Raw genomic sequence first — 27944 nt, 5'->3', positions numbered from 1 at the left:
CTTCCAGGAGTGCCTCCTATTATCCACTTCTTTGCTGTTGGATAGATGAACACCCTAAGGAACGCTCCTTGCCACTGTGCCTCTCATTTTTTTCGTCTTTCAATCCAACTAACGATATTACTCGTAAGTTACTAACACTCCTCCAGGATCCTCGCTCTTTTACTTCCATCGGTTCCACAATGGTCCCGTTTCGGTTATTAATTGTCTTGGCGCGTGGGAAGACTTAATTACATATTTTAATATGAGGTATGATTCCTTTACATTTCTTCATGATTAAATCCATCCTGTCCACCTCGCTTGCCCATCCAAAAACTAACGGGTCAGCAGAATAATTGAACAGTCCACATGATACTGTGCTGCAAATGGTCATAGTTCTCAAAACTCTCAATGTGCAACAGAGAGCTGGGATCCTATCTTGACCCATCGCATTGACGAAAAACTGGACTCTCATACCCTGTCAAGCGTCGAACTAGTCATAAAAACTAGTCATCTTAAAAAAATATTTTTGAGCATCTAGACGCTGCTCTCGAACTACCGAACTGAGCGGACGTGCTTTGTCCGAGCCCTGGGAAAACTGCAACACATTAGTTGCAATAAAAACCAAAAAAAAAATCTTGGGTAACCCAATATAAGCGAAAAGACGCTTAACCTCAATTTATTAAAAGCAATAGACAAGCTTCTTCTAACAGTTGTGATTGGGAAACAACTTGGGAAAGATTGAATCGCTAAATCCAATTTAAGCGCAAGCTCAGCCCACAGTGTAATCCGGCAGGCAATAAAACAAAAATTAACAGCGTCCAGAAGATCGACGATGAACCAGGCAGATCCAGTAGTAATAGATTTACCCTTCTGACGAAGGTTGACGAAAAGCAACCAGCGCCAGACACCGCAAAAAAACCCAAGCCCCCTCCAATCTATATCAGGGAGAAAAACTCGAGTGCCCTGGTCAACCGAATTGCGGCGTTGATCGGGAACGGTGACAACTTTCATGTTGTCCCGCTTATGAAAGGGAACATCCACGAAACAAACGTGCAAACCAAGACTGAAGAGCACTTCCGTATCGTGTCCAAATATTTGGACAATGCTCGAAAAAACTATTACACGTACCAGCTGAAAAGCAGCAAGGGCATACAGGGGCATACATCAAACCCGATGTAAACCGCCCTTAAAGAAAAGGGCTTCGCCGCCAAGAACGTTATTAACATTCTAAATAAAGATAAAAAGCCACAACCCCTTTTCAAGGTCAAGCTCGAGCCAGAAAGCAGGTCACTGAAGAAGAACAAAGTCCACCCAATCTACAAGCTGCAATATCTTTTGCATAGGAGAATCACATTTGAAGATCCACATAAACGCAACGGTCAAGTGAAATGCACTAATTACCAAGAGTATGGACACACTAGGTCATACTGCACACTGTGGGCTGTCTTTGTAGTCTGAGGGGACACCCACAACTCCACTTACTGCACTACAAACAAGGGGATTACCGCGAAGAAATGTGGAAACTGCGGAGGCAACCATAAGGCAAACTATGAAACATGTATGGTGTACAAGGAGTTGAAAATTCACATGCGTCAAGCGACCGCAACGCGCAACCAAAATTCATAGAATGTGTACATTGCATCAAAAGCTACGCCAGACGTCTTCTTCGCCACAGCTGTGAGGTCCTCATTCGGTCCCCTAAACACCCCCAACGGCTTCTCCTATGCCGATGCTCTACGATCAGTAATGGAATATCCAAATCAGCCTAACTCACACCGCGCTCAGCAGGCCCCAGAACAGCCACACAGCAAAACGGAAACTATAATGCTTACCCTCCAACAAAGTATGATAGAGCTTATATCATTCATGAAACGACCATGCAAACACTTGTTCAAAACCAGAATATTAAAAAATACAGCTGCTCGTAACACAACAGTCTAAATAATCTATGCAGACTCTACGAATATCAGTGTAGAACGCCAATGGCGTCTTACAAGCAAATACAACTTTCAAATAAAAGGCTATAAAATCTACCGCACAGATCATCCAGATAGGAAAGCCCACGGTGGAACTGGAGCTCTAATCAGAGAACGTTTAAAACACCATTTTCACAAAAGGTTTGCAACAAACTTCTTACAGGCCACATCGATACAAATTCAGTCAAGATACGGAAGCGTTTCGCTGGCGTTTACTTCCCTCCTCGTTACTCAATCTCGGAAGGCCAATTTATGGACTTCTAAAATTCACTTATAACGCCAAACATACGCACTGTGGTCATGTCTAGTGACTCCCAGAATAAGGCAATTGTACAATGCAATTATAAATGTTAGAAACAAACTGGACTATGTTTCCCCTGGAAGTCCCACATACTGGCCAACCGACCCACGCAAGCTCCCAGACCTTATTGATTTTGCGGTGACAAAAAACATACCTTGCAATCTAATAAGTGCCAAAGCAGTCTCGGAATTATCATCAGACCACTCGCCTGTGCTTTTAACGTTTCTTCAAAGCCCAGAAATAACTGAACACCCCCTCAGCCTGACATCGCCAAAAACGAACTGGCTTAAATACAAAAAGTACGTGAGTGCCCACATAGGACTCGCCCCGGAGGTTAACATGAAATCGGACATCGACTACACTATGAGCGCCCTGGAAGAAGTACTCGTTGCGGCAGCTAAAATCTCTACTCCAGAAGCGAAGGAAGTAGACCTAATCAAATACCACAAATCTAATCAGCAAATCGAACAGCTCGTGCGAGAAAAGAGGTGCAAGCGTAGTGATTGGCAAAACAGCAGATCACCAGCATTAAAGCAACGCCTTAAGGAAGCAACACGATCACTCGACCAGGCTCTTCATCAATAGAAAGAAAATGCACAGCTGAGGTATATCCAGAATCTTTCACCAACAAGCACAAAGTATCCCCTGTGGAGGGCCCACCCAAATCTTAGCGCGCCAATCGAAAAGACTACCCCGATAAGAAACTCTTCGGGATGCTGGGCTCACAGCGACGAAGACCGAGCTGAAACATTCGCTACACATCTCAAAAGTATCTTCCAGCTAAACCCTGCCTCAAATTCATTATTTCTGCCAGTCATTCAGCCAGAGGCTACACCTCAGTCTACTGCACCTTCATTCCCGCCGAACGAAATCGAAATAGTCATAAGAGAGCTTAAACCAAAAAAGGCTCCCGGTGGTGATCTACTGACGCCAAAGATGCTGAACGAACTTCCTATAGAGGTCGTCTGCAAACTATTTAATGGTATCATTAATCTTGGCTATTTCCCAAAAATGAAAACGACCACACAACACCGTCATCGTACAGACCAATAAGCCTTCTATATTGTTTATCTAAATTGTTCGAAAAATGGTTGATAACTCGAATAATACCACATCTGGAAGCTTGTAAAATTATGCCGGCACACCAGTTTGGCTTCCGAAGAAACCACGGAACCAACGAGCATGTGATAGATTAACATCCGAAATACGCTCAGCCTTCGAACAGCGAGAACACTGTAGTGCTATTTTCCTCGACGTATCTCTAGCTTTGGACCGAGTTTGGCTTAATGGACTCATGCATAAAATTATAACGTATTTGCCAACATACACCCACAAGCTACTGGAATACAATAGGGTATTCTCAGTGAGATCGGGCAACGCAGCTACTTCGGGCGACTACATCATCAAAGCTGGAGTTCCACAAGGAAGCGCACTCGGCCCGTGTTTATATGTTTTGTATACTGCGGATATTCCCAGAAACGCACAACTAACAACGTCAACGTTCGCCGACGATACCGCTATCTTTAGTCGCTCCAGATGCCCAATGCAAGCAACAAACCACTTGCCTAATCATCTAATAGTAGTGGAAAAGTGGCTGTCCGATTGGCGCATTAAAATAAACGAACAAAAAGGTAACATGAACGTTTACTCTTAATAGACAAACATGCCCTCCGCGTTCACTAAACGGTATGCAGATCTCTCAAGCTAACGAAGTAACGTACCTTGGCGATAGACGACTAACCTGGCGTAAGCACATCGAATGCAAGAAGGTGCACCTAAAACTGAAAGCCAGCAGGCTCCACTGGATTATAAGCTCACGGACGCCACTGTGCTGTAACAATGAAGATGGGTACTTATAAGTCGTATAGGATACGATATTCAAGTCCTAGGCGAGGTGTTGAATTTGGGAGGGTTGCCGCACGCACCCTAATAAATCTCCCGGCTCTGGCTCGCCAGCTAATGGGGTGGTGTTCTTGCCACGCCTCCCAAGGTGCCTTTTGCTCATTATCCACAAAAAAAAAACTGCGTGCATGGGGCAAACTTCTCTTGGTAAGAGATCTGCTACTCATCTCAGCCATCGGGAGAAAGGATTTAGGGAAGATAGAAAAGTGGGTTCCTTCGCATCGAGCTACACTGCCGAGTGCTCAAGACCTCAGGTGTTGCGAGGCTTGGTTTGCCCACCCAACCTGTGGCTATCAAAATCATGGGTTCAGAACCCACGATGACGCTAGTAGCCCGTACCTCGGCGGTCTCAAGGGGATTAGTTATGTCGGGTCAAAAAATAGAATTATTTAGCACATTATAAAAATTTATTTAACCACTAAAAGAAATATGATTAAATTCTAAAATAAACATAATACTAATTGAAATGTTTTTAAGTTATAAGTATTGGTAAAAGTTAATAGATTTGACAGGAATTTGCTTTTCCAAATAATAAAGACAAATTAGGCATGAGCTAGGCATTCCTATTAAAGCATAAATATATAGAAATTACATCGAACATATAAACGAACATGCGCTCGAACTTGAGTGAAAACTTGCCAACGAAATGGGTCAAGCGACTTGGAATGGGGGATTTAAAATTTATTTTGAACTTTCCATTTCCCTTTATTTTTCATTTAAATTTTAAGTTGGCCATCGTGTTTAGGAGGTATTCCTTGTTCTACTTTATAATTTTATTGGTCACATTTACTTTTTATACCCTTGCAGAGGGTATTATAATTTTGGTCAAAAGTGTGCAACGCAGTGAAGGAGACATCTCCGACCCTATACAGTATATATATTCTTGATCAGGATCACATCCTGAGTCGATATGAGCATGTCCGTCTGTCCGTCGGTCCGTCTGTCCGTCGGTCCGTCTGTCCGTCGGTCCGTCTGTCCGTCTGTCTGTTTCTACGCAAACTAGTCTCTCAGTTTTAAAGCTATCGAGTTGAAACTTTGCACACACCCTTCTTTCCTTTGCAGGCAGTATATAAGTCGGAACAACCGGGATCGGTCGACTATATCCTATAGCTGCCATATAACTGATTGATCGGAAATGCCATAACTTTGGTTTTTTTTAAGTTGGAGGATTGAGACTTTCCACACATGTTATATTTGACCAAAATATCTTGCGTCGACCAAAATATCTGATTTGTCGAATTTCATAAGGATGGGCCAACTATTTGAGGATTGAGACTTTCCACACATGTTATATTTGACCAAAATATCTTGCGTCGACCAAAATATCTGATTTGTTGAATTTCATAAGGATGGGCCAATTATATCCTATAGCTGTCATATAACTGATTGATCGGAAATGCTATAACTTCGTTGTTTTTCAAGTTAGAAGCATGGGAGTTTCAATGGATTCCTCTTTTGGCAAAATAATTCGATATGCCAAATTTCATAAGGATCGGCCGACTATATACTATATATCTAATAATATAAGATGCGTGGCGCCACCTAGCGGACTGCGACTCAACTGCAAGGGTATATCAACTTCGGCTCCTCCCGAAGTTAGCTTTCCTTTCTTGTTTTTTTCTCTTTTTGATTAAAATTTGTATTATGTAAGAGCGCGAAGAGTGTGAATGTAAATCAAACTCACTCCAAAATTGGTAATTCCATCATCGAAAGCGCTTTCTCGAACTTGAGGTGGCTGAAAATTTTGGAACTTAAAAATAATGAAAATTCTCTAGTATGAAATACACTATGGGCCCATGGAAAATATTTTTTTTCTTTTTTTTTCAAAGGTTAGATATAACCCCACTACCACTTCGACCCGAGTTTGGACAACTTTCTTCTCTATTTCATATTATATCTTTTCACTCTAATGGCTCGGAATCGGTTTTAGCCATTAGCAATCATTAAAACATAACATTTACACTAAAAAAACGTACACTACTTAAACTAACACCTTTCTAGATGCCGGAATCCCACGTGGATTCGGCTCCTCCGATTTTTCCCGGACAAAACACTCCGGATTATCGCACCGGGGTCGCCAGATGTCTCCGAAGTGCCCTGGGTCACTCCCTGGGTCACTCTCTTCCGCCGGAAAACTAGTGATCTTTTCGGTTTTGTTCGCGGCGAGGAAAAATTATGCGATATCAAGCGCGGATGGGACCAAACTGCCGCTCGCACAAAGGGTTTGATGGTGGGCCTAGCGAGTCAATCTCAAGCCCGCCGATTGAGTCTTTCTTAGTTTATCTGTATTGGGTCTAACTGACAATCTTGGTACAACCTGGTACTTTTCCGGCGAACGCTGCTCCTGCTGCTTTGCGCCGTATCTATCCTGTTGCCGAGCCTCCACAGATCCAACACTGGCTACCAAAAACGGTGGCCTTTCCTTCTTGATCTCTTCGCCCCTGGACATAAGCTCCTTGTTCACTGATCTTTACACTTCACAGCTCTTAGGTAAACCAATCCACTCAACCGATTCTGAGAAGGTGCAATGAGGGAATGAACGCACAGACGCCAAAATTTGACAAAAATTGATTTTCAGACAATCCCCCAAAATGGAAAGTTGACATTTTACCCGGTTGCACTCATCCTAATCTCTCTATGCCCCTTTCTATTTTAAAACTTGTCTTCTAGATGGCGCACCTTTCGGATCAGTGATGTATCTACTGTTTTCGTTATGTACGGGTCATTAAATTCTTTAGACCATCTTTTAATAAAACCAAGAACACCCATAGCTTTATTAACCATGGTAGATATATGGTCGGTAAATTTAAGTTTCAAATCTAATAGGACACCGAGATCGTTAAGCTGAGTTAATCGTTCTAAGGCGTTCCCATAGAGAAAGTACATAACCTGGGGAGGTCTAGATCGGTAAAAAGACATAAGTTTACATTTCGATCCATTAAGCTTTAGGTTATTTGCTAAACACCAATTTTGAAGTTTATCCAAATCGGATTGAAGTCTAGACTGGGCGCTAGTGAATTTATACTGAAGGCATAGCTTAAAGTCATCAGCGTACACAAGTACAAGTGAATTAGTTAAGGCAAGGGGCAAGTCGTTAATAAACAGTGTAAAAAGTAGGGGTCCAAGATGGCTTCCTTGGGGCACCCCAGATGTGGCGCGGACTAAACGCGAGGTAAAATCCTTAAAAAAAACACGTTGGGTTCTCCCAGATAAGTAGCTCGAAATCCGAAAATGGTTAACAGAGTTAACAGAATGGTTAATCGAAATGGTTAACAGAGTCAAATGCTTTACTGAAGTCAGAGTAAATGACGTCTATTTGTAAGCCATTCCGGAAGCCATCCGTGATAAAAGATGTTAGCTCCAATAAGTTGGTAGTGGTGGAGCGGCGCTTTATGAAGCCATGCTGGCACGGAGTTATTATTGAACTACATAGGTGTTGCAAATGTGGAGTGATAAGTTTTTCAAAAAGCTTTGGAATTGCTGACAATTTAGAGATGCCTCTATAATTAGCAGCTTCGGATTTTTTCCCTTTTTTATGCAGCGGAATAATGAAGGATTCCTTTCACATAAGGAGAAAGATCGAAGTTTCCAGGGATAGATTAAAGAGTTTAACAAGCGGTTTGCACAGTGCCTCGGCGCAGTACTTCAGAACACAGCCTGGTACTCCATCAGGGCCTGGCGAATACACGGGCTTGACCTTAAGAAGATTCGATAGCTTCGATCGAAAGATGGGCAAAATATAAGGTTGGCTAATTGGATATTATAAGTGTAAGGCTGAGCTGAAATGCTGCTAGGTGAATACGTAGTTTGAAAAACTGTGCAAAAAGATCGACCATTCTTTGCCGTTCAGTAGCTAGTGACGTCACTGTACTGGTGACCGTGGCTAAGCAGGTTGGCATGAGGGAAAAACCCCATACGTTGTGTCCAACAAGAGCGCTGGAGAGCCAGGGCGCGCCCTGACTAGCGATATTGGTTAGTTTTTGTTTGGTTTGCGGTCGCCTTGTCTTGCATTGACACGATTGAATGGTTTGCGTTATTACGTTGCAGAGAGAGCCGACGGTCGTCTTACTGGCGTTAAAGCACCGTATGAGTGTCGAATTCACTAATAGCTTAATGTTTTAGATTTTTTTCTTGTTTATTTACACAAAAAGTACGAAGTTCTTCGCACTAAGCATCTTTTCGCCCACTGTGTGTTGTTGTTTAGAGCTTTCACTGATTTTATTTAAATTTTCGTTGACGATAAGAAGACAGGAAAAAAAACACATCTGCACTCGCCGACGTTCGTGTCCGAACTCGGTCACTGTCGTAATTGTTTCTATGGACGTGGATCCCACCAGATTCAGAATTACATGAAGTTTTTAACAAGTTTAAAAGAATGGACTTAAAAGATGGTGCACCTTGGCGCATGCACAAACCGTTTACCGAACAACACATGGCCTCCGAATTTGATTTGTAATAAAAAAATGTTATTTTTGTCACACCTCACCACGATCCAAACAAAGGCTTGAGCAATTAGTGAACCAAGACATCCATACTCTGGCTTTCAAGTAAATTAGCCAGTAAATAAACCAATAATACTTACCACCCATGGTGGTAAGTAAATAAACCATATTTACTAACACTTTCAGATCGTTTATTTGAGTTAAACGTTTGAAGACGTGCCCATAGAGAAAGTAAACAGTCTGGTGGAGGCTATTTTGATTTAATTATTTGGGTTACATTTCAATCTACTCAACTTTAGGTAATTTGCTATTTTCAATGTGAATTAGTTGAGGCAAGGGGCGTTAATAAACAATTTAAAATGTAAATATCCAAGATGGCTTCCTGGGGGCACACCAGATGTGACACTTACAAGAAACGAGTGAATATCTTTAAAAAAATACACGTTGGGTTCTTCTAACGAGCTCGAAGTACATGTCAGGTGGTTAGTTGGGAATCCCAAAAGACTAAGTTTACTTAAAAAAAAGAGAGGTTAACAAAGTCAAATGATTTTCTGAAGTCAGTGTAATGATATTATTTTGTAGTTCATTTCGGATTCCATCCACGACAAAAGATTTTAACGAACTTTTTTTGCAATTTTATGTTCGCAACAATTGCTGTGGCTAGCTCACAGAGTTTGTGAGAACGTTCCACGAAATTTATTGATATGACGTCATTGCCTAAGCCCAGAAATAATACCGAAAGCTGACTCCTTTATTCTAAGCTTTGATTAGAACATACAGATTACATCGTCCACCAGGTCCTCGCTATTTCTCCGCCTTTTTCTGGCTGGCTCTGCCGTCAACCGTTCCCCGTCGTTAACCGGTCGCAGTTCCGGATTGGTCGCCAAAAGGGACATTTCCCAGGCACGCGGCAGGATATGCGGTCTTATTGTCGGTCTTCTATTTCCGCCACAAATACCATAATTTCCATCATAGCACCACACTCCCAATGTCGGGTTCTCTTTCTTATTCTTGATCCTGGATTCCTGCTGCTGTTACGCTGGGCACCAGATCCCTTCCAAGGATCGCCCCGTTCCGTACCCCCGGCCCTTCCTTTCTCTGCTATTGCTCGTTTTGCGAACCCTCTTGGAGTCCCTCCAAGGACCATTACGTTCCACGGTAACTTCGCTTTTTCCTTGAATGCACTGCCTCGTTTCTTTGCTCACACGGTCCACGACCCTCCGAGAACCTTTCAGGCTCCTTCCACCCCATTCACCCCCGTACCTGCCCCTCCTCACCACCTGTCTTGGCGTGTGGGAGATTCAATCTCTTCGCTTCCCCCTTTCTCGGGAAACAACAGAGATGATGGACAGACAATGTTCTGCGCTACCTCTGCAACCCGCGTTCAGCTTCATTTTTTTCTTAAATGTTGCTTCTGATTTCCTGGTGTGAATAATCATATCCACCTCCCGCCTTCTTAGGGAATCAACAGGGTCGTTCCCCATTCCTGTTTTTTTCAGTTTGGTTGTAGCTATTATTATGTGCTTGCTTATATATGTGTATATGTTCCCTTTTTTTTAGTTTTATATATTTTTTTTTAATCTGGAACAGCTGATAACGGACAATTAGTGGACCGCTGCGGCTAGTTACACTGAGAGAATTAAATATAAATAATTATGATATTTGATGCTGGCACAAGTCCCAACACTGTTTTTAATTTATACATTTTTTTCTTTTTAATTTGTATTTTTTTATGTTTAAAATTATGATTATATATATTTTGTTATTATGTAATTTTGTTATGCTTCTTCTAAGCCTTTTGCACCAAATCTTCTGCTTGGCCTTTCAGCTCGCTTTATAGTGACCAAACGGCATCACCATCCACTGGTAGACAACATTCTGCTCCCTTCCTCTAATTGGGACTTGCCAATATCCGTCCTTTAGGTCAGATTTTGACTGCTCCAAAATGAAATTCTCCGAAGAAGTCCCATCCTAGCACCACACTGTCTCCAATACCTAGCATCAGCAGCAGGATCAATTCCCCTCAGTACGCTCGTCAGGAGTATCGTCCGAGTCTTTGTGTTGCTCTTATTACCAGTCTTTTTGTCGTTTCGGGTCGGTCTCCGGCAATTTCCTGTATATCTGCTCACTTTTTCGACTATCTGCTAACTTGTGTTTATCATACCCTTGATTTCTGCATCTCCCACTTTGACGACCGCCGCCCACTGCTGGTCATCTCCTGATAAAACCTCTCCTGATAAAACTAGTTTTGAAAGACAGCACCTTGCGATCGCTGCTTTCTTCTTTATGGCTGTGATCGCTGCGCGTTTCCCGCTCATTGGAAACACTCTGTCCGGCCGCACTTCCTGCTGAACAGCATTATGGGGTTTCTGCACCCACTTGCCCAATGGCTTTTGCTATTTTATGCTCGCAACAATTAACGCGGTTAGCTCACAGAGTTTGTTGAAACGTTCCACCGAATTTATGGATTCGACGTGATTTCCTGAGCCAAGATATAACACCGATAGCTTTCTTTCCACTTATGCCTTGATTTATTATAAACGAACAGATTACAATTATGGATCTCCCCGGAGTCGGATATTCCGTCAAACTACATCTCCGACTTCTTCTGCTTAGATCCGACGCCAACGCTTGTCCTCCCGTCCCGCCTCACACCTTCCAGCATACGCCCGGCAAAGTTATTGCACCCATGAAGTGAATTTTTTTTTATTTGTCGTTGGAATTGCCGACACTTGAGAAATGCCTCTATAATTGGTATTCCATCGGATACCGGCGAATACCTTGCAGAGGGTACTATAATATTGGTCAAAAGTGTGCAACGCAGTGAAGGAGACATCTCCGACCCTCTAAGGTATATATATTATTGGTCAGGATCAACTCCTGAGTAGATATAAACATATACATTGCCTCTTTGAAATTTTAAACTAGTCTCTCAGTTTTGAAGCTATCGAGTTGAAATTTAGCACACATCCTTCTTTTGTTTTCAGGCAGTATATAAGTCGGCACGACCGAGAACGGTCGACTATATCTTATAGATTTCATATAACTGAATGATTGGAAGCTATAATTATAGGACTTTCTACGGATTCCATTTTGGGCAACTTAATCTGATCTTCCAAAATTTATAAGGATCGGCCGACTATATCCTATTTCAGCTTGTCCTTACACTTATAATATCCAACCAGCCACCTTTATATTTCTGTCCTTCTTTTGAGTGCTTTTTGAATAAAGCACTCTTTATTATCGGATCTTCTTAAGTTTACCCATCTTCCGCCTCATTTTCCTCATCTACAAAAAACTAATTTCTTCCCTAGCACTTAAGTTTTCCAAAACAACTTCCGAAACAGTAGTCTGTTCCTTCATTACCTTTTATAATTGTATTCGCCGGTACCCGATGGAATACCAATTATTGAGGCATTTCTCACATGTCAGCAATTCCAACGACATATAAAAAAATAATCACTTCATGGGTGCAATAACTTTGAAGCTCAGTAATAACTCCGTGTCAGCATGGCTTCAGGAACTGCCGCTCCACCACTACCAACTCGTTAGAGCTAACATTTTTTGTCATGGATGGAGTCCAAAATGAACTACAAACTACAGACTTTCAAGAACTTAAGTAAAGCATTTGAATTTGTTCACCGCTCGCTTCTTTGACTAATCTTCTGACTTGTATTGTGAGCTTGTTCTCTGGAAGAACCCAACGTATCCTTTTTGATGATGTTCATTCGTGCCTTGTCTCGTGCCACATCTGGTATACCCCAACTAAGCCATCTTACCTTTTACATTGTTTATTAACGCCCCTTGCCTCAACTAATTTACTTTCGAAATAACAAATTACCTAAAGATGAATAGATTAAAATGTGAACTCATATATTTTTATCAATATAGACCTCACAAGACTGTGTACTTTCTCTATGGGCACGCTTTAAATCGTTTAACTCAGATAAACAATATGGGTGTCCTATTAGATTTGAAATTTTCTGACCAAATATCCACCATGGTTATTAAAACATTATATAGGGTGGGCCAATTAAAAATCACTTTTTGAAATGGCTATAAAATGAAAACGCGTCAATATTTTTCTGATTTTTTCTGATTCTGATTTTTTTATTGTAAAGTTTAATTCTTCCGGTTTAATGATGGAACACAACACAATTCATGTGACTGGCGTGGCAGTAGCCGATACGATCAGACAAATTTTTGACGACATTCTAGACGACATAGTCCAATGGCGTCAAATCGCAGCTACTAGGCGGCCAAGCAACCTCGGCGCGCTGGCTAATAACGCGTTCGCCGAGTTTCTCGCGCAGAAGATCGATTGTGACATTGCTTGTGTGGCACGGTGCGCCATCCTGTTGCAACCAAATGTCTTCCACGACCATTTGATGGATAATAGACCACAAAAAATCGGTTATCATGGCTCGGTAGCGCTCGCCAATGACCGTAACGGCTCTTCCCGCACTGTCTTTGAAGAAAATCGGCCCAATGATACCATTAGCCCATAATCCGCACCAAACAGTCACTCATTCGGGATGCATTGGTTTCTCCCCGATCACATGAGGGTTTTCCGTTCCCCAGATATGGCAGTTTTGCTTATTAACATAGCCGCCAAGATGGAAATGCGCCTCGTCCGAGAAGATGATTTTTCGTTCAAATCCTGATTCGTTACTTTGGAAGTAAAATTTTACCAATTCCCAGCTTTGTTCGTTCGAGAAGCTTTCCATTTCGTGAACCGGAGTTGATATACTGAACAACTATCAATATGCGATTTAATCCTCAAATTTATGAGATTCGTTCGGCATTGGCAGCAATTTGTGATACACTTGGCCTTTAATTTTGAACGTGGAATTGAAATGTTGACCGTTTCCAGCAATATATATTTTTGTTGCTCCAAACGATGTCATTTGGAAGCATGAGTTCAATGTACGAATTGACTTCAGGAACAAGGTAGAATCTGTATCTGTACCGAGAAGTAAACCGTGCAATGGTTCAGGTGGTGTTTCCATTTCGGGTAGTTGTACTTTTTCTGATGAGCAACACATCCCAAGTAGCTCATTTTTAATTTTAAGTGCAAGACAATACAGGCATTCCTTATCCAAAGTACCAATAATCACTTTGGAATGAGCAGAATATTCAACATCAGGAATATTCATATTCTTCATCAACCACTGAAGCTATCGAAACATTCTTTAGATCTTTGAAAAGGTTTTTAATTTTTCCACTTTCTTTAATGTCAAAATTTATGGAGTAAATAAAAAGAGTTTCGGTGTTCATCCTTACATTTAAAGTATTGTTAACTGTGTGAATCGCCTGTCCAGAGGTTACTTAAATATTCTATATATTAAGTGTTCTATTTTAAATAATTGAGGAACTATATATACGAAAAACAACTGATATCATATAAAAAAATTTCTTGACGAGGTAAAATACCGGTGACTAACCAGCATGCGAAACACAAAATATCTGATATCAATTTTTGTGATGAAAATATGCTATATAGGTGTACAAAATTGCATATAAAATTTATTCTTGTTCGGCAAGAAAAACAAAAAAAAAACCAGGCACGTGCCGAATAAGAATATTTTTATATTGAATATTTTTACATTTTGTGACACTTCGAGGCTCCCATCAGAAGGACTGCCAGGACAGAGTGTTGCTCCCATCTACACATACTCGTGGCCATTCGTAGCAGGGCTTCAACTCGTAACCAAAAATTATTTGTTTTTACTATTAATATTTTGACTTTCAAAATGTGGGATAATTAAAAAAAAAAACAACGATAGATATCTTCAGTGGTTTTAAAGTTTTTATACCCTTGCAGAGGGTATTATAATTTTGGTCAAAAGTGTGCAACGCAGTGAAGGAGACATCTCCGACCCTATAAAGTATATATATTCTTGATCAGGATCACCTCCTGAGTCGATATGAGCATGTCCGTCTGTCCGTCTGTCTGTTTCTACGCAAACTAGTCTCTCAGTTTTAGAACTATCGAGTTGAAACTTTGCACACACCCTTCTTTCCTTTGCAGGCAGTATATAAGTCGGAACGGCCGGGATCGGTCGACTATATCCTATAGCTGCCATATAACTGATTGATCGGAAATGCCATAACTTTGGTGTTTTTTAAGTTAGAGGGTTGGGACTTTCCACACATGTTATGTTTGACCAAAATATCTTATGTACAAAAGGTGTTTCATAAGGATCGGCCGACTATATCCTATAGCTGTCATACAACGATCGAAATTGGCATAACTTTGCTGTTTTTTAAGTTAGAAAGATGGGATTTGGTACAGATTCTATTTTGGGGAAAAAAATCTGATCTGCCAATTTTCATAAGGATCGGCCGACTATAAGCGATCCGCTATATATCTAATAAAATAAGATGGGAGGCGCCACCTAGCGGACTGCGACTGAACTGCAAGGGTATATCAACTTCGGCTCCGCCCGAAGTTAGCTTTCCTTTCTTGCTTAATTTGCAAAGATTTTGTAATTTTTTTGCGTTAATTTAAACGGTAATTTTTTAGCTGAAATAAATTTTTAATTTTCAGCTATTTAAAGGTCTTTTCGTGCACTGCTGTGACCACAGTGACGCCAATATTCTTAATTATAATAAACAATAACGGCCAGCTATTTTAAAAATTAATCACATTTTGCATTTTTCAGATGGCATGCTGAACGGGAAGGTGATACCGAAACTCTCGAAAATATGGTAGCTTCTGGAAGAGCCAAAACAAAGGACGGGACCTTAATAATATTTTCAGTTTCAAAAACTGATAATGGTCCTTTTTATTGTACAGTTACAAATTCAGAGGGAATGGAAACATTTAAGCTGGAACTCTTAATAACTTCTCCTCTAAGTGCAATAATACAGCCTAGCCTACAGACTGTTAGTCTTGGCCACACCGCCGACTTAGTGAGTAAAGTATTTTTTCCAATTTTTTACACCAAAAATAAATATTTATTTTTCTTAGATTTGTAGAACGTTTGGATTTCCGCAACAAAATATTGTCTGGTTGAAAGATGGAAATAGATTGCGAACGGGATCTCGAGTACGACTTTTTTCAAGTGAACATATTCATTTTTCTCCTATAGTTAAGGAAGATCAAGGAATGTACCAATGTGTTTTAAGAAATGAGTGGGAGTCGATACAGAGTTCTTCTGAATTTAGATTAGGAGGTAATTAAAAACAAATTTGGATGCTATACAATTAATATCTGAGAATATTTTTTTTTTTTAAGCTTGATTTTATTTATTGGATTTTCTTACTATTGGTTAGACTCTTTATGAGTCTAACAATAAGGTTGCAAATCTTAAAATAATACGTTATCTAAACGTTTAATTTAACTGAATAGAGACTACATGGTCCTAATAATTAGCGCTGGATTGGAAGGTCGTTGCGGTGTAGGAGGGAACTGCTAGCCTGTTGTAGTACTTCGTTGTGATTTGTGCTATCTCTTCTCTGACGAGTGGTATGTCAAGATCCTTGTGAATGTTTGCATTCCGAACGTACCACGGTGCCCCGGTGATGGTTCTGAGAATATTTGACTGTGTTTTTTGCATTATATCCACACTGCTGTTACTGGCATTCCCCCACAACTGAGAGCCGTACATTCAGATTGGTTTCAGAACTGAGTTGTATAGGACTACCTTATAGTGCGGGCTAAGGGGCGAGCGGCTATTGATAAGCCAGTGGAGGTTTCTGGCTTTGAGCTTTAAATGAGTTCTTTTGGCTTCAATGTGGCTGCGCCAAGTAAGACGTCTATCGAGGTGTACGCCAAGATATGTCACTTCATTTGCTACCGGACCACTGTGTTGTTTAGAATAAGTGGGGGGCAGTCTTGCCTATTAAGTGTGAACGTTACGTGTTTGCATTTTTGTTCGCTAACTTTGATTCGCCAGTCGGATAGCCATTTCTCCACTGCCACCAGGTGTTTAGCAAGTTGCGCCGTTTCTTGCTTGGATCATCTCGATCGGCTTAGGATCGCTGTGTCATCAGCAAAAGTGGATGTGGTGAGTTGCGTGCTCGTTGGGATGTCCGCAGTGTAGATAAGGTAGAGTATTGGTCCTAACACTCTGCCTTGAGGAACTCCGGCACTGATGATGTAATCATCGGACATGGCAGCATTACATCTTACTGAGAATTTCCTGTTGTAAAGGTATGACTTCAGAAGTTTATGAGTGTTGGTTGGGAGCATTTCTGTTATTTTGTGCATTAAACCTTGTAGCCATACTCTGTCGAAAGCTTGTGACACGACCAGAAATATCGCAGTGCAGTACTCCCTTTGTTTGAATGCATTTTGGATTTCTGAAGCTGTGCGGTTGACTTTCTCGATGGTTTCATGTTTTTCTCGAAAACCGAGTTGATGAGTCGGGATTTTGTTGTGTGTTCTGAGATGTGGGATAATATGTGCCAGGAGGCATTTTTCGAAGAGTTTTGATAGACACGTTAGTAAACTAATTGGTCTATATGATGAAGCAATTGTGCGGTCTTTGCCAGGTTTTGGTATCATTATGATGATCGACTTTTTCCATCTCTCTGGGAAGTGTCCATGTCTCGTTATTGCATTGAAGAGTTGGCAAATAGCTCGAACTGCGCAGAGAGGAAGTTCGATAATCATTTTTGGTGATATTAGGTCGCATCCTGGGGATTTTTTTGGGTTGAGTTGTTCATTTATGATTTTGAGCAAATCGTGGGGTCTGAATACAATTGGATCATACGTAGATGTGTCAATATCTGATGTTGCTGGCAGTGAGATCCCATTTGATGCTGTGTTGGGCTGAAATACATTTTGAAGATGTTCTCTAAATCTCTCGGCTCTTTCTCCGTCGCTGCGCGCCCAGTTGCCTGTGGATGTCCTAATTGGTATTGCAGGTTCTATTAGTGCGCTGAGTGATGAGTGTGCTCTCCAAAGTGGGAACATAGAGCTCGTTGGGGATAACTGCTCTATAAAATGTTTTTGGGACCTTTCTTCTTCTTGACGGAGTGTAGCTGTGAGTCTTCGTGTGGCATCTTTTAACCTTTGTTTTGCAGATGGTGATCTGTTGGATTGCCAGTCTCGCAGTGAGCGTCGCTTTGCTTGTACAAGCTGTTCTATTTCAACGTTCGTGTATCTATGATTGTACGAGGTTTCTTGCGTTTGTGGGGTTGACATGCGAGCTGCTGCGACCAAGACGTATTCAAGGGCGTTTGTGGATAAGTTGATATCAGCTTCGTCATTCAAACGTGGATTCAACTCGATGTGCGAACTTATATATTTTTTGTACTTGAGCCAGTTGGTTTTATTCATTGTTAGTCTGAATGGTTTATCTACCGCAACTGGATGAAGATTTAGCTGGAGGAGTACAGGTGAGTGGTCAGACGATAGATCTGGTAAGGAAAACTCTTTCAAGTCTGGTAATTTCGTGGAATCTGTTGGCCAATATGTAGGTGTCCCAGGTGACACACAGTCTATCTTGTTGCTTGGTTTTATTATTGCGTTGTACAACTTTGGAGTCACCAGTCGAGATCCCCAGTGCGTATGCTTGGCATTAAAGTCTCCTGCTGCTATAAATTGTTCGCTCAGAAAGTTGAAGTAGTCCATGACAATATCCGAAAAAATATTTAATCCCATAGTTTATTTCAAAAAATATATTTCATTATAAAAACTTTTTTAAAATTTCTATTAAGTTTTTAAACTAACTTTTTTTTGTTGAAACGTTTTTTATTTGTTATTAGTGATAAAATAATTGACTACAGCCGAGTTTTTGACTTTTAATACCTGGTATTCTAAATTGCTCTGCACGCGCTTTGTTTCTACAAATAATTTTGATTGAACTTACCTTTAAGGCCATGTTTCTTCAAACAATTTTCAAAAAATAAAAAAAAATTCCGTAAAATATTAAAAAGGACTTGTTAGGTATAATATAAAATTTGTCCCAAACCTCTGAAAGACCTACGAAGGTAAAACAAGAATGGAAAGCTAACTTCGGGCGGAGCCGAAGATGACATACCCTTGCAGTTAAGGTTGTTCCATTTCCGATCGTTTAGTTATATGGCGTCTATAGGATATAGTCGGTCGATCCTTATGAAGTTATGAAAGTTGACAGATGGGATTATATTGCCCATCCGTAGAAAGTCCCATCATTCTAGCTCAAAAAACACCAAGTTATGCCAATTCCGATCAATCAGTTATATGGCAGCTATAGGATGTAGTCGCCGATCCCGGCTGCAAACAAAAGAAGGATATATGCAAAGTTTTAATTCGATAGCTTTAAAACAAAGAGACAGAAAAGTTTGCGTAGACATGCTTATATCGACTCCTGATCAAGAATATATATACTTTTTAGGGTCGGAGACACTTTTGACCAAAATTATAATACCCTCTGCAAGGGTATAAAAAGAGGACCGAAAAAAATGTTTACGTTTACAATGTTTACGTTACAACACTAAACATATGTTTAGGGTTTACAATGTTATAAAACTGATTCTGATCTTGAGAAAGTGAATCCGGTTGCGGCGAAAGGAACTTCTAGAGCATTTTGCGTGTAATAAAATTTATGTACGTTAATTTTTTAATCTTCACATGCCTGCAGATCACACCAATAAAATTCCAAATTTAACTTATTTTGTTTCATAAATTCTGCCTTATAGAAGAACCAAACTGTGTGAGACTTAAATAGTAACAGATAAAATATAGACGGGACAAAATGATTTAAATGCAAAAAAATTTTATGTCACCTTTTATGATTTTACCTATTTACAAGCGTTTTTGGACTCTACAAAAATGAACCCTACCCTTGTGCAGAAGTCGATCACGTCTAAAAGTGGTGTACTTACTTTAAGAAACTTCGGAGCTGAAGAGCTCCGGCTTTAATGAAGTTTCCGTATAGTCTATAATGTGGGATGCAAAGAAAGAACTATCAGCCTTTCGTTTCGGAAGTTTGCTTCAAAAAGCACAAAGCATTATGCGGCCACTATGGTCGAACTTGAACTTGCGGGCGTAAGAATACGTTCCGGAGTCGTAGTCAAAAATCTTTAGAATGTCTGACTAAAGACGGACTAAATCCACCGAATAGGTGGATCCAACTGACGGTCTTTCTAACGGAAGCAACTCTCTAAGTAGGCTAGTTTTAAGTACCACGAGATGGTACTGAGTAACGAACCGATTCATTCTGTATTCGCAACTATCTTTATTTCAGGAGAACAGATCTCATATTAGATCCTAAAGTACACATATGTTTATCGTTAGGGAAGGACAAAGTTGCAGACGTGCGCCAACAAGGTTACCGTAATGTCACCCACCTCCGTTGATATTGTTTGTTGATTCCGCTGCATTCTGCTTGCCCCGTACTGCTGAAATTTCTGCCTGTGCTTCTTGCGTAGTTGGGAGCGCAAATCTTCTGTGGCGACCCTTGTTTGTCAGTGCTTGCTTGTTGTTCGATTAATTCGAATTCTTCCCTTGTTTTCTTACAGCTATTGGGTTATCGGGTGCAGTGTCATCCTTCCATGCACATCGTGTATACCCCTCCCATGTAGCTATTAGACTAGCATTATTACACCGGAGTATTGATAAGCGATGATTCAGCTTGTCCTGTTATCCACATTCTCTTTCGTTTGTTTGGTCTAATTGATTCAACGTTAACTCCATCTGCCCTCATATTGTCTTTATTTGCCCAAGTTCTGGCCATTCATGCACATAGCCCCCCTGACATCTTTACTATTCCTGACGAGCTGAGTTGTGCTCGTCCCAGTAACGTAATTGTGGGGCTCTGGATAACACAGTCCGGCCTGATTGTCAATTTTTCTACGCCCTTGATGTGATCTGATCTTTCTCCGCTGAGCATACATACTTTATCGTTATAAGTTGTGTTGTCCCAAAGATCCATGCATATGGTTCCGTCAGTTGAATCCAATAACTAGTACTTTTGATTGGCTCTGGTTTACATTTTTCTACCAGATTGTACATAATTGTACACATCTACATGATAATTGGTGGGCATCTGGGCCGAATAGCGTTTGTTTAAATTCGCCCCTGATGCAAGTATTCCTTATTAATTATACCTTGTTTCTGTTTTTGTTATTAGCAGTCCTTTCGTGGTCCAGTTGTCGGTTTCCTGTACCTGAGTGATCGCCAGTCCATACAATTTTCGAGCCGTCTCCTGTAATCCGTAGTCGCCTTCCTGATGAGAAGTGTGTTTGTATTTTTGTAGCAACCTGCCTTACTTGACTGTTATTATATACTGTTGCATTCTTATCTTTGCCGTTGTCACAACCGGACCAAAAAATCCTAGAGGATCAAAGGTTTTCACATCTCTTAATGCCGATTCCTGTGTTTTCTGTGTGGATCTCAAATAATTCTAAGTACTTTTACGGTTTGATCCGAAAAATTACTGAAATCGAGATTCATTTCTTTGTCGTTTTCTAGAATATCTTCTAGTAGTGATGAATGGTTAGCGCACCCCTTTCTTAACCCAACAAGTTGAATAGTTGACTTTTACTTAATATTTCCTTTAAGGTGTGACCTCCGGTACGTAACAACCCTATCAGGTGCTCAGGTGCGGTGTCCGCCAGATATTGCAAGCATCAGGTAGCCAGGTTTGTTGCTGTGCCATAGGTGACAGTTTTAAGTTTATAATATTTTAATGGTTCCATGGGCTTGCGTCACCATAATGTCATCTAAAACTAGGTTTAACGTTCAGGTTGTGATTCAATAGAAAAGGGTAATGTCGGGGTCACCAAGTGTTCGTTTGTAGAGCGTTATGCAGCTATTACCGCAGAACTTGAACTCGCGGACGTAAAGATAGGTTCTGGGGTCGTCAAAAACCTATAGAATGTCTGACTAAAGTTATCTGGATTATTCAAGGGTTCTCTCGGGATGAACAGTCGCTTGCTGCGGTCAGGCTGAGGATGATTATTTTGAAGGTTTTGAAGCAACATGTTGCCAGCTGAAGGGGAGGATGATGGAGTGGAAGGTTGATCGTTGGAGGAACCTAGCCTTAAAAAGTAGTTCTTAAAACAAAATTTTTGGCAAAAACAAAATTTGTTGTAAAAGGGCCTCCCAGGTATTCCACAATTTAATAATAACAGTAGTTTTTAGTTTCTTTAGTTTAAAATGTCTTTTTAATGCTTTTTCCTTTTTGCTTCTTTTCACCTTTTGTTTTACCAGCTTGTGTTTTTTCAAGATTACCTTTTGCTTACATAAAGTTAGTATTTTTCAATGCACCTCCTCAAAAGATACATAAAACAATTTAGAAATTAAGTTAGGGTTTCAATAATACTTTTATTCGGACAGTTTTGTATTCTGGGAATAACAATAATGATCCACTAATGATGATCCTCTGGGTCTAGAAATAGTTTTGGAATCAAATCAAACTAGTTCTAGGATTAAGGAAAACCCCAGTAAAACCTTAATCAAATCATTGGTTAAATAAAACTTCAAGCAACAATTTATACTTTTGTTAAATAATACAATCAGTTTCTTTTGGTTTGATTTTTTTTATAATATTAATTTTCGAGACCCATCTCATGTCTTAGGGTCAAGAATCTTGCAGCAGGCAACGGCTTCGTGAGGACATCAGCTACCTGATGTTCTGTGGAAATATATTCTGATGTAATTATTTTCTTTTCAATTAGTTATCTTTGAAAATGGTACTTGATATCAATGTGTTTTGATTGTTTGTGGCATGCAGGAATATTAGCTATACTAATGCAGCCCTGATTATCTTTTAGTATTTTGATTGGTTTATTAAATTCAAATTTTATACTAGAGACTAACGATTTTAACCATAAAGCTTTTCTAAGAATTCTCATTGCTGTACGTAGATAGGACGTGTACATAACATTAGATACATTAAACAACCAATCAGATTTCGGCACGGCGCATTATAATCTTCATCTGAGTCTAAGGCTTCATAATTCAACGTAGTTGGAAGAGGTGTACTGACTGCATGGCATTCTTCCATATTGAACTTCTTTAAAATATCACTGTGGACGGAAGTCCACGAGGTGACGACCTGCATGCCTAGGCGTGCGCGAGGAAACTCTATATATAGCCGAAGAATTAAAAATTTTCTGTAGGTAACCGATCTAAATGAATGATATACCAATCGAAAGGTATTATTTCAATTAGATAATTTTTGTTGAAACATATTCCAAAAGTTATTTAGTTTGGGAGAAATTAGGGTGAAAGTGAAACAATTTTTAATCACTAAAGTGGGGCTGGTGGACACAGTTTGTGTCGGTTTGTCTGTTTGCACTATTTTTTCCTTAAAAATCCTGAAAAAAATTGGAAAATGTTTGTTACTATCATATGAGCAACTATTGTTCTACAACTTTTTACAACTTTTTTTTTTTTTTTTTTTTTATCTGGATTATTCAAGGGTTCTCTCGGGATGAACAGTCGCTTGCTGCGGTCAGGCTGAGGATGATTATTTTGAAGGTTTTGAAGCAACATGTTGCCAGCTGAAGGGGAGGATGATGGAGTGGAAGGTTGATCGTTGGAGGAACCTAGCCTTAAAAAGTAGTTCTTAAAACAAAATTTTTGGCAAAAACAAAATTTGTTGTAAAAGGGCCTCCCAGGTATTCCACAATTTAATAATAACAGTAGTTTTTAGTTTCTTTAGTTTAAAATGTCTTTTTAATGCTTTTTCCTTTTTGCTTCTTTTCACCTTTTGTTTTACCAGCTTGTGTTTTTTCAAGATTACCTTTTGCTTACATAAAGTTAGTATTTTTCAATGCACCTCCTCAAAAGATACATAAAACAATTTAGAAATTAAGTTAGGGTTTCAATAATACTTTTATTCGGACAGTTTTGTATTCTGGGAATAACAATAATGATCCACTAATGATGATCCTCTGGGTCTAGAAATAGTTTTGGAATCAAATCAAACTAGTTCTAGGATTAAGGAAAACCCCAGTAAAACCTTAATCAAATCATTGGTTAAATAAAACTTCAAGCAACAATTTATACTTTTGTTAAATAATACAATCAGTTTCTTTTGGTTTGATTTTTTTTATAATATTAATTTTCGAGACCCATCTCATGTCTTAGGGTCAAGAATCTTGCAGCAGGCAACGGCTTCGTGAGGACATCAGCTACCTGATGTTCTGTGGAAATATATTCTGATGTAATTATTTTCTTTTCAATTAGTTATCTTTGAAAATGGTACTTGATATCAATGTGTTTTGATTGTTTGTGGCATGCAGGAATATTAGCTATACTAATGCAGCCCTGATTATCTTTTAGTATTTTGATTGGTTTATTAAATTCAAATTTTATACTAGAGACTAACGATTTTAACCATAAAGCTTTTCTAAGAATTCTCATTGCTGTACGTAGATAGGACGTGTACATAACATTAGATACATTAAACAACCAATCAGATTTCGGCACGGCGCATTATAATCTTCATCTGAGTCTAAGGCTTCATAATTCAACGTAGTTGGAAGTGGTGTACTGACTGCATGGCATTCTTCCATATTGAACTTCTTTAAAATATCACTGTGGACGGAAGTCCACGAGGTGACGACCTGCATGCCTAGGCGTGCGCGAGGAAACTCTATATATAGCCGAAGAATTAAAAATTTTCTGTAGGTAACCGATCTAAATGAATGATATACCAATCGAAAGGTATTATTTCAATTAGATAATTTTTGTTGAAACATATTCCAAAAGTTATTTAGTTTGGGAGAAATTAGGGTGAAAGTGAAACAATTTTTAATCACTAAAGTGGGGCTGGTGGACACAGTTTGTGTCGGTTTGTCTGTTTGCACTATTTTTTCCTTAAAAATCCTGAAAAAAATTGGAAAATGTTTGTTACTATCATATGAGCAACTATTGTTCTACAACTTTTTGAAATACCTTAAGCTTACGTAAAAAAATTAAAAAAACTTTGTTAATGAAAAAATTCATAACTTTATAATTAAGAAAGATATTAAAAAGAGCTTTACACCGTTGAAATGGTTTTTTAAATATAAATTTCACTTTCTTTGAGACCAAACGTCTATATAGTAAAAAAAAAGGTACACTGAAAATAAACTTTTTTATTTTAAAGAACAAAAAATTATTTTTCAAAATTTGGTCGACTGATCCTTTTTATATTGCACTTGTAGATAGCTTTTGAGATGGCAAAATCCGTTAACTCAAGATATAGTCCTGTAAGTGCAGCTACCCATTTTGTAAAGCCTCCTGTGAAGCTTGCATTTACTTATACATGTGTGTGTATTTGTTTGCAACTTTGCTTTTTGGAGTCTGCATATATTTGGTCAATACCCTACAAAATATGGAGTATATCTTTTCAGATTTTAGTTTATTTATTTAAAAATAAAATCCAAATAAAAAAGGGCCTAAAAAGTAAAACGTAAACATTGACTCCACTTGGACTCGAACCCAGGCCCTCCGTGATAGGAACCACGACGCTCTCCACTCGGCTAACCTCGAACTTTGTTGCATGATGGCAACTTTTGATCTAATTCTGCTTTGTGTTTCAGTGTCTCATATCTTAATGAGAAGACTCACAAGATTGGTACTTCAACCGACCCGGTCCGACATTTCTTTCAGAAGTTATTCAAGAAATTCGATTTTTACAGTTTTTTCAAAATGAAGCCATTGTGTCTGTTTTTTTTTTTTTTTTTTTTTTTTTTATTTAACTTTGCTTTTATTTATTGGATCTTCTCTTAATTTTGAGACTAACAATAAGTTTTCAAATCTTAACATTAACATTTAACTAACAGTAGACTAAGACTGCATTCTGGTTGCACGTTCCTCAAGACGGTCGCTGGGTGGGTAGGTCATTCCGACGAAGTCGTGATTGGTTACTCAACCTTGTTAGACCTCTCGCCAGGTGGTTAGGGTGCGACAATAGCTTGCTAAAGTACTTTTCCTTCTGTTCTGCGATCACATCTTTGACTGGAAGAATGTTTAAGTCGCGATGTATGTTTTCGTTGCGAACGTACCAAGGTGCCCCGGTGATTGTTCTCAAGATCTTCGACTGAGCTCGCTGGACTATGTCAATATTGCTATTGCTGGCATTCCCCCATAACTGGGAGCCGTACATCCATATAGGTTTAAGTACCGAGTTATACAGCAGGACTTTATATTCAAGGCAAAGGGGAGACCGAGCGTTGATAAGCCAATGAAGGCTGCTGGCTTTTAGCTTTAGGTGGGTTCTTTTAGCTTCTATGTGCCGACGCCATGTGAGTCTTCTATCGAGGTGTACTCCTAGATATGTTACCTCGTTTGCTTGCGGGAGTAGGGTGTTGTTTAGCGTAAGGGGCGGGCAGTTTTGCCTATTCAAGGTGAACGTAACGTGCTTGCATTTTTGTTCGTTTACTTTAATTCGCCAGTCTGATAGCCATTTTTCAACATCCACCAGATGAAGAGCTAGCTGCGCAGTTGCTTGCATCGGGCATTTTGAGCGGCTAAGAATAGCTGTATCATCAGCAAACGTAGTTGTTGTTAATCGTGTGCTTGTCGGGATGTCTGCTGTGTAGAGAACATATAATGTTGGTCCGAGTACGCTTCCTTGAGGAACTCCAGCTCCAACAGTGAATTCGTCAGATATATCAGTGTTGCACCTCACAGCAAATTTTCTGTCGTAGAGGTAAGACTCTAAAAGCTTGTGGGTATTACAAGGGAGCATTGTCTTGATTTTGTACATTAGACCTTCTAGCCAGACCCTATCAAATGCTTGAGAGACATCTAGAAATATTGCGGTACAGTACTCGCGTTTTTCGAATGCATTCCGAATTTCTGCTGTTATCCGGTTGACCTGCTCAATTGTACCGTGCTTTTCACGAAACCCAAACTGATGTGACGGGATTCCTTCCTGGATCCTTAGGTATGTGTTTATTCGAGTCAGAATGCATTTCTCAAAGAGTTTAGATAAGCATGAAAGTAGGCTTATAGGTCTATACGACGTGGGAATTGTGTGGTCTTTTCCCGGCTTTGCTATCATTATTATAATTGACTTTTTCCATCTCGCTGGAAAGTGGCCAAGTTTTGCGATGGCATTGAAGAGCTGGGTGATAGTGCAGACGGCGCAATATGGAAGCTCAATGATCATTTTGGGAGTTATGAGGTCGCAGCCTGGTGATTTTTTCGGATTTAGTTGGTTTTTGATGATATTAGCGATTTCGTTTGGGCGAAACTCGATTGGTTCATGTTGAAGCTGAGGCTCATATGGTAAAGTCGGCAGAGTAAAGGCACTAGTGGCCGGATTTGGTTGGAAGATATTTTTAAGGTGATTGGCAAACGTGCTGGCTCTGTCTGCATCGCTGCGCGCCCAGCCGCCTGTGGGATTTCTAATAGGCATCACTGTTTCTTTCGGTGAGCTTAGAGTTGGGTGAGCTCTCCATAGTGAGTGTTTTGTACTAGAAGTTGACAATTGCTCTATATAGCGGCGGTGGACATAAGCTTCTTCTTGCTGTAGGGCTTTAGTAAGTTGACGTGAGGCATGTCTAAAGCTTTGCTTAGTAGATGGCGATCTGTGGAATTGCCACTCGCGACGTGAACGCCGCTTTTCGAGGACGAGCTGTTCGATTTGTAGATTTGTCTTTTTATTGCTTTGTGTATTTATAGTTTGCGATGTTGAGGCTCGAGCTGCAGAGACGAGTACAGACTCAAGTGAATTAACAAAGCTGTCTACGTTGGCTTCATCGTGGAGATGAGGACTTAGCTCAATGTGTGAGCTGATATATTTTCTGTACTTAACCCAATTGGTTTTCTGTGAGGTCAATTTTAATGGTTGTTCCAATGTTCCTGGATGTCGCAGTAGAATGAACAGGACAGGCGAGTGATCAGATGAAAGATCCGATAGGCAATTGGCGCTTATCAGATTTTTAGGGATGTTTTTGGTAATCGCAAAGTCTATTAAATCTGGTAGTTTCCTTGGGTCTGCCGGCCAGTATGTTGGTGTGCCAGAAGAAACATAGTCGAGCTTGTTCTTGGCTTTGATAATTGCATTATAGAGCTGCTTCCCTTTTGGAGTCACGAGACGGGATCCCCAGTGTGTGTGCTTGGCATTGTAGTCTCCTGCTGCTATGAAGTGGTCTCCAAGTGTGTTGAAAAACTGCATAAACTCATCTTCAGCTATATTGAAGCGAGGGGGGCAGTATACGGCGGCTAGTGTAAGTTGGTTGCCAGTATTTAGTTGTATATTTATAGATGTGGCCTGTAGGTAGTTTTTAGCAAATTTGTTTTGATAATGGTGCTTTATGCGGCTTCTGATTAGAATTCCAGTCCCACCATGTGCTTTACCATCTGGATGATTTGTTCCGTAGAATGAATATCCTCGTAGTTGAAAATTGTATTTGTTTGTGAGGTGTGTTTCCGAAAGCAGCATTACATCGATGTGATTGTCGAGT

The 27944-nt window shown here is 39.9% G+C and overlaps 1 protein-coding gene across 7 annotated transcripts in view; it reads left to right on the top strand.

The window, feature by feature from the left end:
* The window catches only part of LOC26514435 (Down syndrome cell adhesion molecule-like protein Dscam2), a 1172063-nt gene that overhangs the window by 320191 nt on the left and 823928 nt on the right, over window positions 1-27944 (top strand). For all 7 annotated transcript variants that reach the window (XM_044715439.1, XM_044715441.1, XM_044715442.1 and 4 more), the window contains exons 7-8: window positions 15266-15515; window positions 15574-15778. In XM_044715439.1, coding sequence (XP_044571374.1) covers window positions 15266-15515; window positions 15574-15778 — 455 coding nt within the window. The remainder of the gene's footprint in view (window positions 1-15265; window positions 15516-15573; window positions 15779-27944) is intronic.

The sequence above is a fragment of the Drosophila ananassae genome, chromosome 3L, assembly GCF_017639315.1.
Source record: "Drosophila ananassae strain 14024-0371.13 chromosome 3L, ASM1763931v2, whole genome shotgun sequence".
NCBI lineage: Eukaryota > Metazoa > Arthropoda > Insecta > Diptera > Drosophilidae > Drosophila > Drosophila ananassae.
The sequence above is the reverse complement of the archived record's forward strand: the minus strand, read 5'-3'. Positions and strand labels throughout refer to the sequence as shown.